The 17,763-nt window shown below is 47.6% G+C and overlaps 1 protein-coding gene across 1 annotated transcript in view; it reads left to right on the top strand.

The window, feature by feature from the left end:
* LOC139368305 (actin-binding LIM protein 1-like) overlaps positions 1 to 17,763 on the top strand; it is a 132,862-nt gene that overhangs the window by 114,431 nt on the left and 668 nt on the right. Inside the window, exons 17-19 of the mRNA XM_071107054.1 lie at positions 8,496 to 8,584; positions 9,499 to 9,613; positions 17,668 to 17,720. Coding sequence (XP_070963155.1) covers positions 8,496 to 8,584; positions 9,499 to 9,613; positions 17,668 to 17,720 — 257 coding nt within the window. The remainder of the gene's footprint in view (positions 1 to 8,495; positions 8,585 to 9,498; positions 9,614 to 17,667; positions 17,721 to 17,763) is intronic.

Below are 17,763 nucleotides of genomic sequence, written 5' to 3'. Positions count from 1 at the left end.
CGGCTCCTTGCGTTACCTTATCATGGACACTGCCATTGGATACAGCGAAACCACATCCAACTTTATTTCAGACAAATCCCACGCAGCCGTGTTACAAGTTCAAACACTTAAATGCGTGATCTTCTATTGTCTACACCTCGATTACACTGATAAGTTATAAATCCCCCCCATCCAAATTAACATGGAAACATGCATTAACCTATCATTATTTCTATCATCAATAAGAGCCTACAATTTATATTGCCGTTTAGAACTTCTAACGCAGTAGGGATAATAAGGAAGGGACTGGTTCTTGACACACAAGAGTAGCCGCTCACCAACACCGCCAAAACATCCGCAATTCGGATGTCGTCCAACACGGGTTAACGCTCAATCTGATTGCATCGAGGCCTAAGTTGCCATCCTGAACCATCTTTCAAGATTTCATTGTAACATTGAACTCCTAGGACGGAGCACCCCTGCAGCGGTGCACACAACAACTATCTACAGTGCATTTGGAAAGTATTCAGACCCCTTGACTTATCCACATTTTGTTACGTTACAGCGAAAACAGAGAACATTTTTGGAAATGTATTAAAAATAAAAATCAGAAATACATTATTTACATAATTATTCAGGCACTTTGCTATGACATTTGAAATTGAGCTCAAGTGCATCTTGTTTCCATTGATCATCCTTGAGATGTTTCTACAACTTGATTGGAGTCCACCGGTGATAAATTCAATTGATTGGACATGATTTGGAAAGGCACACACCTGTCTATATAAAGCCCCACAGTTGACAGTGCATGTCAGAGCAAAAACAAAGCTATGAGGTCGAAGGAATTGTCCGTAGAGCTCAGAGACAGAATTGCGTTGAGGCACAGACCAAAAAATGTCTGCAGCATTGAAGGTACCCAAGAACACAGTGTCCTCCATCATTCTTAAATGGAAGAAATTTGGAATCACCAAGACTCTTCCAAGAGCTGGCCTCCCAGCCTAACTGAACAATCTGGGAAGAAGGGCCTTAGTCAGGGAGGTGACCAAGAACCCGACGGTCACTCTGATAGCGCTCCAGAGTTCCTCTGTGGAGATGGGAGAACCTTCCAGAAGAACAACCATCTCTGCAGCACTCCACCAATCAGGCCCAATCAGGGGCCAGACAGAAGCCACTCCTCAGTAAAGGGCACATGACAGCCCGCTTGGAGTTTGCCAAAAGGCACCTAAATGACTCTCAGAACATGAGAAACAAAATTCTCTGGTCTGATGAAACCAAGATTGAACTCTTTGGCCTGAATGCCAAGCTTCACGTCTGGAGGAAACCTGTCACCATCCCTATGGTGAAGCATTGTGGTGGCATCATCACGCTGTGGGGATGTTTTTCCGCGGGAAGGGACTGGGAGAATATTCAGGATCGAGGGAAAGATGAACGGAGAAAAGTACAGAGAGATCCTTGATGAAAACCTGCTCCAGAGCGCTCAGGACAGCAGACGGGGGCGAATGTTCACCTTCCAACAGGAGAACGACCCTAAGCACACAGCCAAGACAATGCAGGAGTGTCTTTGGTACAAGTCTCTGAATGTGCTTGAGTGGCCCAGCCAGAGCCTGGACTTGAACCTGATCTAACATCACTGGAGAGACCTGAAAGTAGCTGTGCAACAAACCTCCCCGTCCAATCTTACAGAGTTTGAGAGGATCTGCAGAGAAGAATTAGAGAAACTCCCCAAATACAGGTGTGTCAAGCTTATAGCGTCATATCCAAGATGATTCGAGGCTGTCATCGCTGTCAAAGGTGCTTCAACAAAGTACTGAATAAAGGGTCTGAATACTTATGTAAATGTGTTGTATTTTATTTATTTTTTATTAAAAAAACAGCAAATTGTATAAAAAACAGTTTTTGCTTTGTCATTATGGGGTATTGTGTGTAGATTGATGAGGGGGGAAAACAATTTAATCAATTTTAGAATAAGGCTGTAATGTAACAAAATGTGGAAAAAGTCAAGAGGTCTGACTACTTTCCGAATGCACTGTATATAATCTATGTACAATTAGGTACAAGCGTAAGTGTAAGGTTGCGGGATTACTTTGATCTTTACCGTGTAGAGATTGTCACACAACATTTCAGACAGATGTTGAAATGTTCAGCTGTGTTTCAAAGGACATACTCAGACACTGATAGTCCAGTTCCCCTGGTTTCCAACCTAGATTCACCTGCACCAAAAAGAAAGTCTGCTGATGAAATCATCAGATCCGCTACGTTTCCTGTTGCCCATGTCCCCCCTCTGGATGACACGTCACCGAGCAAGAGCGACCACTGGTCCCCCTGCGCTCTCTCCCTGGCCCTGTTTGCCTTAGGTACAGTAGGCTCCCTATGAGCATGCTTGCACTGCCCTACCTCCCACCCCTTAGAGGCTCACTACCCCCTAGACATTTGTGGAGAACCAAGAGGATTTGATAGGTTTGAGCAATATGCCAATAGCTCACTCTGATAGACTAGGTATAATTTCTGTCATATTCTCTCAGATTTCAACAAGTGTCTAGGATGTAGTGGTTGGGGTTCTTTATGAATAGGGCAGAATATCACTTTTATGCACTTGTAGCTTAACCCCACCACTAAGTTTTATTGCATCCCTGCTCTCACTAGAATTTGACTCTGGAACAGAGACTTTTACAATTATTTTTGCTGATGCTGAATAGTGTCTCCTTGAAAGGCTGTTGTTGTTGGCGTCATGTCACTTTTTGCTTACCAGTTTTACTTTCGTTTACAGCTACCTATACAATCAATCAATTGATTGATATACAGGTAATTACCAAAATAATGGAACCACTTTTAGTTTATTGATAACAGGTGCTTCAACACAGGTGTGGTTCCTGAGTTAATTAAGGAATTAACATCCCATCATGCTTAGGGTCATGTATAAAATGCCCAGTTGCACATTATAATTTTAGTATTTTCTGTTGTTGAAGGGGCTGTGTGTGTCTCAGTCACCAGATCTCAAGCCAATTGAATTCTTATGGTCAATTCTGGAGCGGCGCCTGCGTTTTCCACCACCATCAACCAAACACCAAATGATGGAATTTCTCATGGAAAATGGTGTAGCATCCCTCCAATAGAGTTCCTGACACTTGTAGAATCTATGCTAAGGCGCATTACAGCTGTTCTGGCGGCTCGTGGTGGCCCAACGCCCTATTAAGACACTTTATATTGGTGTTTCCTTTATTTTGACTGTTACCTGTCTCTACACCATTCACAAATTACTTGGACAGAGCTACTGTAACTGAGACTGGTCTCAAACTAACCTGTTTTCCTACACTGTTTTTCTGTGTATTAAACTAATAGTAGAAAGTCCATCTTGTGAAGACTGTTGTAATGTCTCCATTAACATTCAGTGCAGCTGAGTAGTTGTACTGCCCTGGTGTTGTCTATGTCTAGTCAACTATGTCTCTCATTTGTGTTCTCCCACACTCCTGTTCTTCAATCCCACTGAAATGGCTGGAAAGATAAATCCTACAGTACTTTTGTAAATCCATTTAAAAATCCTGGACAGTACTTTTGTGAATGTGATGACCACAGATGGAAGCATTCTATTATGCATTCTGTTATAGTTTTGGACAGTCTCATTTTACTGTTTCTAGCACTGCTCCTTGGTCAAGATGTCCGTAGTTCACACACAGTGATAAGTGTCACGCCCTGATCTGTTTCACCTGTCCTTGTGATTGTCTCCACCCCTCCAGGTGTCGCTGACTTTCCCTAGTGTATTTATCCCTGTGTTTCCTGTCTCTCTGTGCCAGTTAATCTTGTATGTTTCCAAGTCAACCAGCGGTTTTCCCGGTCTCCTGCTTTTTGCATTCTCCTTTTTCTAGCCCTCCCGGTTTTGACCCTTGCCCGTTTCTGGACTTTGTACCCACCTGCCTGACCTTTCTGCCTGCCTTGACCCTGAGCCTGTCTGCCACTCTGTACCTCCTGGATTCTGATCTGGTTTTGACCTTTTGCCTGTCCATGACCATTCTCTTGCCTACCCCTTTGGATGAATAAACAGTGTAAGACTCCAACCATCTGCCTCCTGAGTCTGCATCTGGTTCTCACCTTGTGCCTTGATAGTACTAACTGGCCATGACAGACCCAGCAGACTTGGACCAGCTCTGCCACGCGGTCTACCTGCATGAAGTTATCATTAGGAGAAATGAGGAGTTGGTACAGGGCCATTTGGAAGGGCTCAGGTCCTTGACGGTACGCCATGACCATGGGTTAAAGGCTATTATGGAGCAAATCGGGGAGTTAGCTCAGAGGTTGCCTGTCAACTCTGGAAAAACCACAATCACCCAGTAATTTTTCCCTTATCTGTAGTGAGTTTGTACAGCCTATCCCGGCTCCCCGAGAACCCTGCTTACCACCTCCGGAGCGATATTCTGGGAATCTTAGTACCTCCCGGGGTTTTCTATTTCAGTGCTAGCTTATTTTTGTGCTACAGCCATCTTTGTTTCCTTCAGACAGATCAAAGATGGTGTATATTATTAAGCTAATGTCGGGAAGGGCGCTCCTCTGGGCTATGGCAGTTTGGGAGCAACAATCTGCCATTTGTGGTCATCTGGAGGAATTTGGCAGAAGTGAGAAAGGTATTTGAATCTCCCGTTTCTGGGAGAAAGACAGCCAGTACGCGGTTGATTTTCGCATTTTGGCCGCCAAGAGGGCCTGGAATCCGGAGTCTCTTTTCGATACTTTTTTGCACGGATTATCTGAGGTAAAGGATGAGGTAGCTGCTCGGGAATTGCCGATGGATCTTGACTCCCTTATCGCCCTAACCATTAAAATTGATGGACACCTAAGGGAACGCAAGAGTGAGAGGAGGTCTGGTCTCGGGCACACTCGTGCACCCGCTATAGTGTGTACACCTCCAAGGGAATTCTCTTCCGAGAGGATTCGAAGCCACCCGAGACCTCTCGTGAATCTACGATGGGTGAGTTGGATACTCCTGAGCCTATGCAGTTGGTAAGAGCTAGGTTATCATTTGGGGAACGCTCACGGAGGATGAACAGTAACTGTTGTCTGTACTGTGGAGGGGCAGGACATTTTTATAGCTACCCTATTAGGAAACCCTTGTCTCTAATGGGTACCAGCACCATGGTGAGTCAGACTGGGATTTCCCTAATTCCCATCACCTGCACACCTTTTTTTGTGCTTGTACTGTGGGGAGACCAATCTAAGTCTCTGAGTGCTCATTGACTCTGGGGCTGATGGAAGTTTTATGGATGCCACTATTGCTTCGGAGCATGGTATTCCCACTCAGCCTCTCTCTGTTCACATGGATGCTAGTGCACTGGACGGCCACTCTCTAGGGGAAGTCACCCATAGTACTGTGCCCATTCAATTACGAGTTTCTGGTAACCACAGTGAGACCATACAGTTCCTCCTCATTGCATCTCCCCATGTTCCAGTTGTTTTGGGATTTTCCTGGCTTCAAAAGCACAATCTTGTGATTGACTAGACCACAAGCTCCATTCTCGGTTGGAGTCCTTTTTGCCATTCCCACTGCCTCCGATCAGCACAGCCTTTTCTTTGTGGAGAAGGACAAGACCCTGCGTCCATGCATTGACTACCGGGGACTTAACGACATTACTGTCAAGAAATGCTACCCCCTACCTCTCCTCTCCTCAGTGTTTGAGTTTGAACCTCTCCAGGGGGCCACCATATTTTCCAAGTTGGACCTTCGTAATGCCTACCACCTGGTTCGGATACGCGAGGAGGATGAGTGGAAGACAGCCTTCAACACAGCCAGTGGACATTATCATACCATTTGGACTCACCAACGCCCCCAATGTTTTCCAGGCATTTATCAATGACTTGCTTCGGGACATGCTTAACCAGTTTGTGTTTGTGTACCTTGACGACGTCCTGTTTTTTTCCCCAATCCGCAGAGGAACATGTTCATGTCAGACAGGTCCGTTAGCGCCTCCTGGAGAACCAACTGTTCATGAAAGCCGAGAAATGTGAGTTCCACCGCTCGTCAATCACCTTTCTGGGATATGTCATTGATGAGGGAAATGTTCAGATGGATCCTGGAAAGGTGAAAGCAGTGGTGGATTGGCCTCACCCAACTTCCAGGGTGCAGTTGCAACGGTTTCTTGGTTTTGCAGACTTCTACTGCCGTTTCATTCGGGACTATAGCACCCTGGCGGCTCCCCTCTCGGCACTCACCTCTCCCAAGGTTCCGTTTAAATGTTCTCCAGCTGTCGACAAAGCCTTTGTGGATCTGAAGCATCGGTTCACAACAGCACCCATCCTCATCCATCCAGAACCCTCGCTTAAATTTGTGGTGGAAGTGGATGCTTCAGAAGTTGGAGTGGGGGCCATCCTGTCCCAGCAATCTGCGCAGGACCAGAAGCTTCATCCCTGTACCTTCCTGTCCCATTGTCTCAATCCTGCTGAAAGGAACTACGATGTTGGCAACCATGAACCCCTGGCCGTGAAGATGGCGTTGGAAGAGTCGAGGCACTGGCTGGAAGGAGCAGAACAGCCATTCCTGGTCTGGACCGACCATAAAAACCTGGAATATCTCCATACAGACAAGCGCCTCAACTCCAGGCAGGCCCGGTGGCCCTCATGTTCACCAGATTTAACTTCACCATTTCCTACCATCCAGGGTCAAAGAATGTGAAGCCTGAAGCCCTCTCCCGCTTATACAGTTCCTCTGCCACACCCTTGACCTCTGAAACCATTATCCCTACCTTTGCTGCTTTGCTGCCACTGGATTGGGGTATTGAGAACCTGGTCCGCGAGACACAACGCTCCTAGCCTGGACCTGAAGGGGGCCCGGCAAACCGGCTGTTTGTCCATAATCCAATCCGGTCCTGGAATGGGCTCATTTCTTCAGGCTGACCTGTCATCCAGGGTCCTGTCGTACACTAGCTTTCCTTTGACAATGCTTCTGGTGGCCCACAATGGTTCCTGACATCTCTGCCTTCATTGCCGCATGCCCAGTGTGTGCTCAAAACAAGACTCCACGGCAAGCTCCTTCTGGCCTCCTGCAGCCACTACCATTCCCTAATCACCAAGGCTGCCCATTTCATCCCTCTCCCCAAACTACCTTCTGCCAAGGAGATGGCTCAGCTTATGGTGCAGCATGTCTTCCGGATCCATGGACTCCCGGTAGACATGGTCTCTGATCGGGGTTCTCGTCTCAGCTCTAGAAGGCATTCTGCACCCTTATTGGGTCATCGGCCAGCCTTTCATCCGGATTCCATCCCCAACCAATGGTCAGTCGAAGCGAGCCAACCAAGCCCTGGAAACCACACTTAGATGCCTAGTCTCAACCAATCCCACTACCTGGAGCCAACTAGTCTGGGTGGTGTATTCCCGGAACACCCTTCGCTGTTCTGCCACGGGACTCTGCCCTTCCGAGTGCTCCATGGGGTATCAGCCTCCATTCTTCCCGGAACAAGAGCAGGAGGTCAGCGTACCCCTGGCCCAGATGTTTGTCCGACACTGTCGACGTACCTGGAGAAGAGCCAGGGCGGCAATTCTCAAGACCAACTCCAGGTATCGTCGACAAGCGCACCGTCGCCGGACCCCAGCTCCCCGCTACCGCATTGGGCAGAGGGTATGGCTTTCCACTTGGAACCTGCCCCTGTGGGTAGAGTCCCGCAAATTGTCTCCCCGGTTCATCAGTCCTTTTCCCATCTCCAGAGTCGTGAGTTCCACTGCTGTCCGTCTTGATACTCCAAATCCACTCTACCTTCCATTTGTCCAGAATTAAGCCTGTGTCTCACTGTCCTTTGTCTTCTGTTTCCAGGCCCATCCCGCCCCCCTGGGTAATCGATGGCCAGCCAGTGTATACGGTGAGACGCCTCCTGAAGGTTCGACCTCGGGGCAGGGGTTTCCAGTACCTGGTTGACTGGGAGGGTTATGGCCTGGAGGAGAGGTGCTGGGTTCCTGCTAAAGAGATCTTGGACCCGGCCCTCATCGCCGATTTCCACCGCCGACACCCCGGTCAGCCAGGTATGCGCCCAGGTAGGAGGCGTCCCTGGGGGGAGGGGGGTGTCCCTCCCTGATCTGTTTCACCTGTCCTTGTGATTGTCTTCACCCCCACCAGGTGTCGCAGATTTTTCCTAGTGTATTTATCCCTGTGTTTCCTGTCTCTCTGTGCCAGTTCCTCTTGTGTGTTTCCAAGTCAACCAGCGGATTTCCTGTTCTCCTGCTTTTTGCATTCTTCTTTTTCTAGTCCTCCCGATTTTGACCCTTTGACCCTGTGTCTGGACTTTGTACCCGCCTGCCTGACCTTTCTGCCTGTCTGCCACTCTGTACCTCCTGGATTCTGATCTGGTTTTGACCTTTTGCCTGTCCACGACCATTCTCTTGCCTACCCCTTTGGATTAATAAACATTGTAAGACTCCAACCATCTGCCTCCTGAGTCTGCATCTGTGTCTCACCTTGTGCCTTGATAGATATGGACCTGTGTGTCAGTGTGCCTGCATGTTTTTCTGTTGGCTTATTCGTGGGTTGTGTATGCTACTCCTAGGATCAGAAGGAGGAAGGAGATGGTCTAGGGAAGAGGAGGAAGAGGAGGCCCTGAAGAGAAAGCAGCTCCAGGAGGAGCATATCAACAAGGTTAGAGAAGGCACATTAATTAATAACCTGTTCCCACAAACACACACTGGCCCAGATAGGCAGCTCTGCCCTACTATTGTACAGTATGTTTGAAAAACGTTTTTCCTGCAGGTATATTGCTTCGAAGCATGATCAAGCCTTCATACTGTCTCATAATAATGTTTACACTACGTTATGTTTCAATATTTTAACTGACTCAAAATATCTGGTGTTTAGTAAGGATCATTATGAGATCAAAAAACAGAAGATGGTCATACGTGCTCAGGACAAGTGTTATAGTGCGTTATAACTTGATCATAATGCATTATACCTACAGGCTTTAAAAAGGCACTGATCACGCCGTTTGGCATGTGTATTTTTCTGTTGCTCATTTGAAAATCGAGATTTCGGTCTTGGGGGTGTGTTTCCTGACCGATTCCGCATTTGGTTAATGATTTGTCTCCCCCATGAGGCACTGTAGACGCAGAAGCTTATTTCACTTACTCAATATCCACAGAATGGACATCTAACTAAGGTGTTTGGTGCAGTATTTCTCAAGTAGAAAATGTGCAATTTGTTGTCTTATGTAAACAAAGTCAGGCTGCTGGGCAGGTCTGTCTCTATCTATGCTATTGGATAGAGAGCAATCACCGCAGCTGTTCACCCCATCTTAGTGGGCAAATATAAATGTACGTCAAATCAAAACCCAACCTTCATTTACCCGTTGTGTCACACGGATGTTCCAAACTTCGTTTTAGACAAGACTGACTATGACCCAAATTATCTTATTTACACTTTATTACATTGTACATACTAGAATAACTGTTTCTGACTCATATTGATGCCACGTAGGCTGTTTTCAAAAGGATGTATTGCTTTTTATAGACAGTTTCTCTTTAAGTTACATTTTACCATAATGTTCTGTGGGTCCACAGATCCAGTCTGGTTTGGGGAAGCTGATAATGAAGGAGGAGAATGAGAAGGAGCAGATCAGGGAACGCAGCCAATCAGCTCAGCGCTATGATCCCCAGCAGACGAACTGTGATGGAGGTATGTTCTAACCAACCTCACCATATAGTAATTAGCACATTGTTTAGAAGAACCACATCAAAAGAGCTGTAAATTATGGTGGTGTTCATTAGGCACCAAATTGAAGAAAGCGATCAGAATCGAATTGAAATAGTACCTCTATATATAGAGTAGTCTTTATTATCCCTGAGGTGCAATTCATTTTGCAGCACGTAGCTAACAAAACACAATGAGCACATAACAATACATTTACACAAAAACAAAACCAGTATATACAGCAATCTGTACACAGCACACGATACAGTTTGTTTGTGGAAGCTGACAGCAGCTGGGATGACAGTTTAGACCTGTTTGTTTTAAACTTAGGCAGCCTGTATCTGCCCTCTGAGGGAAGCATTGTAAATTCATCATATAAGGGATGCTGTGAGTCTCTCCGAATGGATTGCACCTTGAGTCTGACTTGTGCCTAACATGCTGACCATACCGCCCGCGTTAATAAGTTTGCGCAATTCAACGAGTGTCTGCGTAGCCAGGCACTAAAATAGAACTAGGTTCTATTTTTGATACTTGACTCGCTGAAAGTCCCTTCTCCTCATTGGTTTTTAGGAGCATAAACTCGTGTCCAGTTAGTACCGGTAATGCACCTAGAGAACATATGATTTTGTGACTCAAAATAGGTCCCAATTCAACAACGATCCAGAAAAAAAGCACCTTGTGCATTTCGGGTAAAATAACAACAAGCTAGCTAGCTAAATGTCCATGAATGTTTCAACCTGATGCTGCTACTTTATTTCACAACACCACTTCCTGTCACGGTCTTCCTCCTCTTCGTCTGAAGAGGAGAGGCGAGAAGGATTGGAGGACCAAAATGCGACGTGGTTTGTGTTCATCTTGAATTTTAATAAAGAAAACACTGAACACTGAAACACACTATACAAAAACAATAAACGAAATAACGATCGTGAAGCTAATGAGAATTGTGCTGACACAAGCAGTCAACATAGACAATCACCCACCACAACAGGACCAAGCGGCGTGGTGACAGGCAGCGGAAGCAGGAGCAGCGCAAGGAGGAATGGACATGGGATGACGTTTTGGACGGAAAGGGTTGCTACACATGGGAGGAGATCCTGGCGGGAAAGGATCGCCTCCCATGGGAACAGGTGGAGCTAGCTAGGAGAGCAGAGGCAGCCGGAGAGAGGAATCGGCGATACGAGGGAACACGGCTGGCAAGGAAGCCCGAGAGGCAGCCCCAAAAATGTATTGGGGGGTGGCACACAGGAAGTATGGCGAAGCCAGGTAGGAGACCTGAGCCAACTTCCTGTGCTTTCCCGGAGGGTGAGAGAGACCGGGCAGGCACCGTGTTATGCGGTGGAGCGCACGGTGTCCCCAGTGCGGGTGCATAGCCCGGTGCTGTACATACCAGCTCCGCGTATCGGCCGGGCTAGAGTTGGCATCGAGCCAAGTGCCATGAAGCCGGCTCTACGCATCTGGTCTCCAGTGCGTCACCTTGGGCCGGTGTACATGGCACCAGCCTTGCGCATGGTGTCCCCGATTCGCCTGCACAGCCCAGTGCGGGCTATTCCACCTCGCCGCACTGGCAGGGCGACCGGGAGCATTCAACCAGGTAAGGTTGGGCAGGCTCGGTGCTCAAGAGCTCCAGTGCGCCTGCACGGTCCGGTCTATCCGGTACCACCTCCACGCACCAGCCCTCCGGTGGCAGCCCCCCACACCAGGCTGTCTCTCCGTCTCCTCCCTACAGGTGCTCCCACCTGTCCAGTGCTGCCGGAGCCTTCCTCCTCTCCAGCGCTGCCGGAGTCTCCCGCCTGTCCGGCGCTGCCAGAGCTACCCGTCTGCCTAGCGCCATCAGAGCCTCCAGTCTGCAAGGAGCCGCCAGAGCCGCCAGTCTGCAAGGAGCCGCCAGTGCTGCCAGTCTGCAAGGAGCCGCCAGTGCCGCCAGTCTGCAAGGAGCCACCAGTGCCGCCAGTCTGCAAGGAGCCGCCAGTCAGCCAGGAGCCGCCAGTGCCGCCAGTCAGCCAGGAGCCGCCAGTCAGCCAGGATCTGCCAGAGCCGCCAGTCTGCCAGGATCTGCCAGAGCCGCCAGTCAGCCAGGATCTGCCAGAGCCGCCAGTCAGCCAGGATCTGCCAGAGCCGCCAGTCTGCAAGGAGCCGCCAGTGCCGCCAGTCTGCAAGGAGCCACCAGTGCCACCAGTCTGCAAGGAGCCGCCAGTCAGCCAGGAGCCGCCAGTGCCGCCAGTCAGCCAGGAGCCGCCAGTCAGCCAGGATCTGCCAGAGCCGCCAGTCAGCCAGGATCTGCCAGAGCCGCCAGTCAGCCAGGATCTGCCAGAGCCGCCAGTCAGCCAGGATCTGCCAGAGCCGCCAGTCAGCTAGGATCTGCCAGAGCCGCCAGTCAGCCAGGGTCTGCCAGAGCCGCCAGTCAGCCAGGATCTGCCAGAGCCGCCAGTCAGCCAGGATCTGCCAGAGCCGCCATTCAGCCAGGATCGGCCAGAGCCGCCATTCAGCCAGGATCGGCCAGAGCCGCCAGTCAGCCAGGATCGGCCAGAGCCGCCAGTCAGCCAGGATCTGCCAGAGTCGTCAGCCAGTACGGAGCTACCCCTCTGTCCCGAGCTGCCCCTCTGTCCCGAGCTGCCCCTCTGTCCCGAGCTGCCCCTCAGTCCAGTGGGGTCATTTAGAAGGGTTGCCGTGGTTAGGAAGCCACGGAGGCGGACAATGAGGAGGACTAAGACTATGGTGAATTGGGGTCCACGTCCGCCACTGCGGACAGACGCCCACCCAGACCCTCCCCTATAGGTTAAGGTTTTGCGGCCGGAGCCCGCACCTTTGGGGGGGAGGGGGGGGGGTACTGTCACGTTCAGACCTTTATTTCCTTTGTTTTGTATTTATTTAGTATGGTCAGGGCGTGAGTTGGGGTGGGCAGTCTATGTTTGTTTTTCTGTGATTTGGGGATTTGTATGTTTCGGCCTAGTATGGTTCTCAATCAGAGGCAGGTGTCATTAGTTGTCTCTGATTGAGAATCATACTTAGGTAGCCTGGGTTTCACTGTTTGTTTGTGGGTGATTGTCTATGTTGAGTGCTTGTGTCAGCACAGTTCTCATTAGCTTCACGATCGTTATTTTGTTTATTGTTTTTGTATAGTGTGTTTCAGTGTTCAGTGTTTTCTTTATTAAATATCAAGATGAACACAAACCACGCTGCATTTTGGTCCTCCTCTCCTTCCCAGGAAGGATCCCGTGACACTTCCAAGATGGAGTAGCAGTCAGACGTGTGTCTGTCTTGTCCCGTCCTGTCCCATGTATATATTGTTTTCTTCGTATATATTTTAATCTCACTTCCCATCTACGGTCCTCACCGTTAACTCGGACATCAGCCAGCCTCAACCCGATCAATTCCTGCCAGTCTGCACAGCGCAATATCAACCCAGAGTATATCGGACTGCTTTTTCTCTGCCACATCTCCAGATTCCTACCGCAAGCTCTGAACCTTTACACCGGATCATCGCAACTAGCTAGCTGCTATTCGAGTGGCTACTCCTGGCTAATGTCTCTGTCCCGAAGCAAGCACCAGTTAGCCTGGAGCTAGTCTCGAGCTAGGCCCATCTCCCGGCTAGCCAAAGAGGTCCACCAGCCAATTCTTGGGCTACAATTCCTATTTTGCCAATTGGCCTGGAACCTTTACTGCCGACACGGAGCCCCTGCCAACGTAACCGTCCGAGGTGGTCTCAACAGGCTCTTCCGTTGCGAATCGCCATGACTCCAGCTCGCCTAGCGTAGCAGCGACTACGGAATCTGGCTCCCTGACTCATCTATTGCTACTCATTGGACACTATGATCACTCGGCTACACCTCACTTGGCTTAACTGGTGCCCCAAGAGACAAAACCTCTCATCGTCACTCAATGCCTAGGTTTACCAACACTGTACTCATATCCTATCATACCCTTGTCTGTACATTATGCCTTGATTCTACTCTTCCGTGCCCAGAAACCTGCTCCTTTAACTCTCTGTTCCGAATGCACTAGACAACCAGTTCTTATAGCCTTTAGCCGTACCCTTATCCTACTCCTCCTCTGCTCCTCTGCTGATGTATAGGTTAACCCAGGCCCTGCAGCACACAACATCACTCCCATTCCCATTGGTAGCATTGCCTCGAAATTGTTTAACTTGGGTCAAATGCTTCGGGTAGCCTTGCACAAGCTTCCCAGAATAAGTTGGGTGAATTTTGGCCCATTCCTCCTGACAGAGCCTGTGTAACTGAGTCAGATTTGTCGGCCTCCTGACTCTCACACACTTTTTCAGTTCTGCCCACAAATTTTATATGGGATTGAGGTCAGGGCTTTGTGATGGCCACTCCAATACCCTGACTTTGTTGTCCTTAAGCCATTTTTCCACAACTTTGGAAGTATGCTTGGAGTCATTGTCCATTTGCAACCAAGCTTTAACTTCCTGATGTCTTGAGATGTCACTTCAGTATATCCACATCATTTTCCTTTCCTCATCTTTTTCCTTTCCCATCTATTTTGTGAAGTGCACCAGTCCCTCCTGCAGCAAAGCACCCCAACAACATGATACTGCAACTCCTGTGGTTTATGGTTGGGATGGTGTTCTTCGGCTTGCAAGCCTCTCCCTTTTTCCTCCAAACATAACGATGGTCATTATGGCCAAGCAGTTCTATTTTTGTTTCATCAGACCAGAGGACATTTCTCAAGTACAATCTTTGTCCCCATGTGCAGTTGCAAACCCCAGTCTGGCTTTTTCATGGCGGTTTTGGAGCAGTGGCTGCTTCCTTGCTAAGTGGCCTTTCAGGTTATGTCGATATAGGACTCGTTTTACTGTGGATATAGATACTTTTCTACCTGTTTCCTCCAGCATCTTCACAAGGTCCCTGTTCTTGGATTGGTTTGCACTTTTCGCACCAAAGTACGTTCATCTGTAGGAGACAGAGCGCGTCTCCTTCCTGAGTGGAATGACGGCTGTGTGGTCCCATGGTGTTTATACTTGCATACTATTATTTGTACAGATGAACGTGGTACCTTTAGGCATTTGGAAATTGCTCCCAAGGATGAACCAGACTTGTGGAGGTCTACAATTTTTTTCTGAGGTCTTGGCTGATTTCTTCTGATTTTCCCATGACGTCAAGCAAAGAGGCACTGAGTTTGAAGGTAGGCCTTGAAATACATCCACAGGTACACCTCCAATTGACTCAAATGATGTCAATTAGCCTATCAGAAGCTTCTAAAGCCATCACATCATTTTCTAAAATTTTCCAAGCTGTTTAAAGGCACAGTCAACTTTAGTGTAAGTAACTTCTGACCCACTGGAATTGTGATACAGTGAAATAATCTCTGTAAACAATTGTTTGAAAAATGACTTGTGTCATGCACAAAGTAGATGTCCTAACCGACCAAAACTATAGTTTGTTAACAACAGATTTGTGGAGTGGTTGAAAAACGAGTTTTAATGACTCCAACCTAAGTGTATGCAAACAACTGTATATCCGCCCTGCCTTTCTAAAATCTTAAAAAACCAAGTTAATAAACAGATCTCCAACCATTTAGAATCCCAATGTACCTTCTCCACTATGCAATCTGGTTTCTGAGCTGGTCACGGGCGCACCTCAGCCACGATCAAGGTCCTAAATGATATAACTGCCTTTGATAAAAGACAGTACTGTGCAGCCGTCTTTATCGACCTGGCCAAGCCTCTCATCTCTGCATTCTTATCGGCAGACTCAATAGCCTTGGTTCCTCAAATGACTGCCTCGCCTGGTTCACCAACTACTTCTCAGACAGAGTTCAGTGAGTCAAATCGGAGGGCCTGTTGTCCGGTCCTCTGGCAGTCTCTATGTGCCACAGAGTTCAATTCTCGGGCCGACTCTTTTCTCTATATATATCAATGATGTCGCTCTTGCTGCTGGTGATTCTCTGATCCACCTCTACGCAGATGACACCATTCTGTATACATTTGGCCCTTCTTTGGACACTGGTAACAAACCTCCAAACGAGCTTCAATGCCGTACAACACCTCTTCCGTGGCCTCCAACTGCATTTAAATGCTAGTAAAACTAAATGCATGCTCTTCAACCGATTGTTGCCCGACTAGCATCACTACTCTGGACGGTTCTGACCTAGAATGTGGACAACTACAAATATCTAGGTGTCTGTCTAGACTGTAAGCTCTCCTTCCAGACTCACATTAAGCATCTCCAATCCAAAATTAAATCTAGAATCGGCTTCCTATTTTGCCAACAAATCCTCCTTCACTCATGCTGCCAAATACACCCTCGTAAAACTGACTATTCTACCGATCCTTGACTTTGGCGATGTCATTTACAAAATAGCCTCCAACACTCTACTCAGTAAATTGGATGCAGTCTATCACAGTGCCATCCGTTTTATCACCAGAACCCCATATACTACCCACCACTGTGACCTGTATGCTCTCGTTGGCTGGCCCTCACTACATATTCATCACCAAGCCCACTGGCTCCAGGTCATCTTTCAGTCTTTGCTAGGTAAAGCCCTACCTTATCTCAGCTCACTGGTCACCATAGCAACACCCACCCGTAGCACTCGCTCCAGCAGGTATATTTCACAGGTCATCCCCAAAGCCAACACTTCCTTTGACCGCCTTTCCTTCCAGTTCTCTGCTGCCAATGACTGGAACGAATTGCAAAAATCTCTGAAGCTTGAGTCTTATATCTCCCTCTAACTTTAAGCATCAGCTGTCAGAGCCGCTTACCGATCACTCTACCTGTACACAGCCAATCTGTAAATGACACTCCCGACTACCTCATCCCCATATTATGTATCCTCTTGCTCTTTTGCATCCCAGTATCTCTACTTGCACATCTCACTCCAGTGTTAATTCTAAATTGTAACTATTTCTCCTCTATGGCCTATTTATTGCCTTACCTCCCTACTCATCTTCATTTGAACACATTGTACATAGATTTTTCTATTGTGTTATTGACTATGTTGTTTTTGTCCCTTTGCTTTATCTTGGCCAGGTTGCAGTTGTAAATGAGAACTTGTTCTCAACTGTCCTACCTGGTTAAATAAAGGTGAAATATAAATAAATTGTTATCCAGCCTATTACCCTAAGATTACCAAAACAGCAGATCATATTGAATGTTAAAATGGATTCAATTAACAATCTGTAAATGATGGTCATCAGCTTCTTATCCACCCTGAAACTGCTGAGTTTCCTCAGGAAGAACAGGTGCTGATTTCCCGTCTCACAGATAGCTTCCACATTAGCCTCAACTCTGTTTGCTGTCAAGGGAAGTGCCAAAGTATTTGTATTGATCAACAATCCCCACTGGCTCACCATCAGTCTGCATTGGTGTCAGGAAGCTCCTCCGGAAATCAATAGCGATATCATCGGTTTTCTTGACATTAAGTTCTTAAAAGGAGCGGTCACCCCATCCAACATACTCCACCACTGGGCCATGGCTCACCTCTTCATCCGGTAAATGACTCCCAATAACTGAGTCATCTGCAAACGTAATGGTATGCCTAGAGTCATGATCATCAGTGCACAATACTAACAACAGAGGGAAAAGACATACCCCCAGGAGGATACTGTGCCAGATAGGGAACCGTTGACTCTCACCCTTTGAGTTCGGTTGGTTAAAGTCAATCAACCAGCTGACTACTGTACTGTATGTTAAAATCAAGATCAAAATTGGACAAAAGCCTCTGCTTAGCGGTTGTATACAATTAACTTCAGAAGAGAAGTCAACAGATAGTAGTTTGGCATGGGTCTTACTTCCCTCAAGATGTTTAAGGACGTAGTTAATAAGAGTGATGGTTGCATCTTCCAACCCTCTCAATACCTACCTCTATTAACATAACAAACACAAATGTTTTGGTTTTCTGCCGCAAAACGTTTTGAAACCTTTTGATATGGTGTGCACCAATACATAATATCCTGGTCAGATCCAACCTCAAAAGCAACCCTATCAAATAAACAGCATGAACCATTCAAACTATTGGACAGCCAAATCGATCTTAGATGTTTCATCGAAATTATGCTTACTTTAGTTTCAACTTTTCAGATAATTCCAAAACCTCATCGCTGCCTGGTTATGGACGGAATGGATTACACAGGGTAAGATCAGATGCTTCACATATCAGATATCACAACTATTTAT

This window comes from Oncorhynchus clarkii, chromosome 16, assembly GCF_045791955.1.
Source record: "Oncorhynchus clarkii lewisi isolate Uvic-CL-2024 chromosome 16, UVic_Ocla_1.0, whole genome shotgun sequence".
NCBI lineage: Eukaryota > Metazoa > Chordata > Actinopteri > Salmoniformes > Salmonidae > Oncorhynchus > Oncorhynchus clarkii.
The sequence above is the reverse complement of the archived record's forward strand: the minus strand, read 5'-3'. Positions and strand labels throughout refer to the sequence as shown.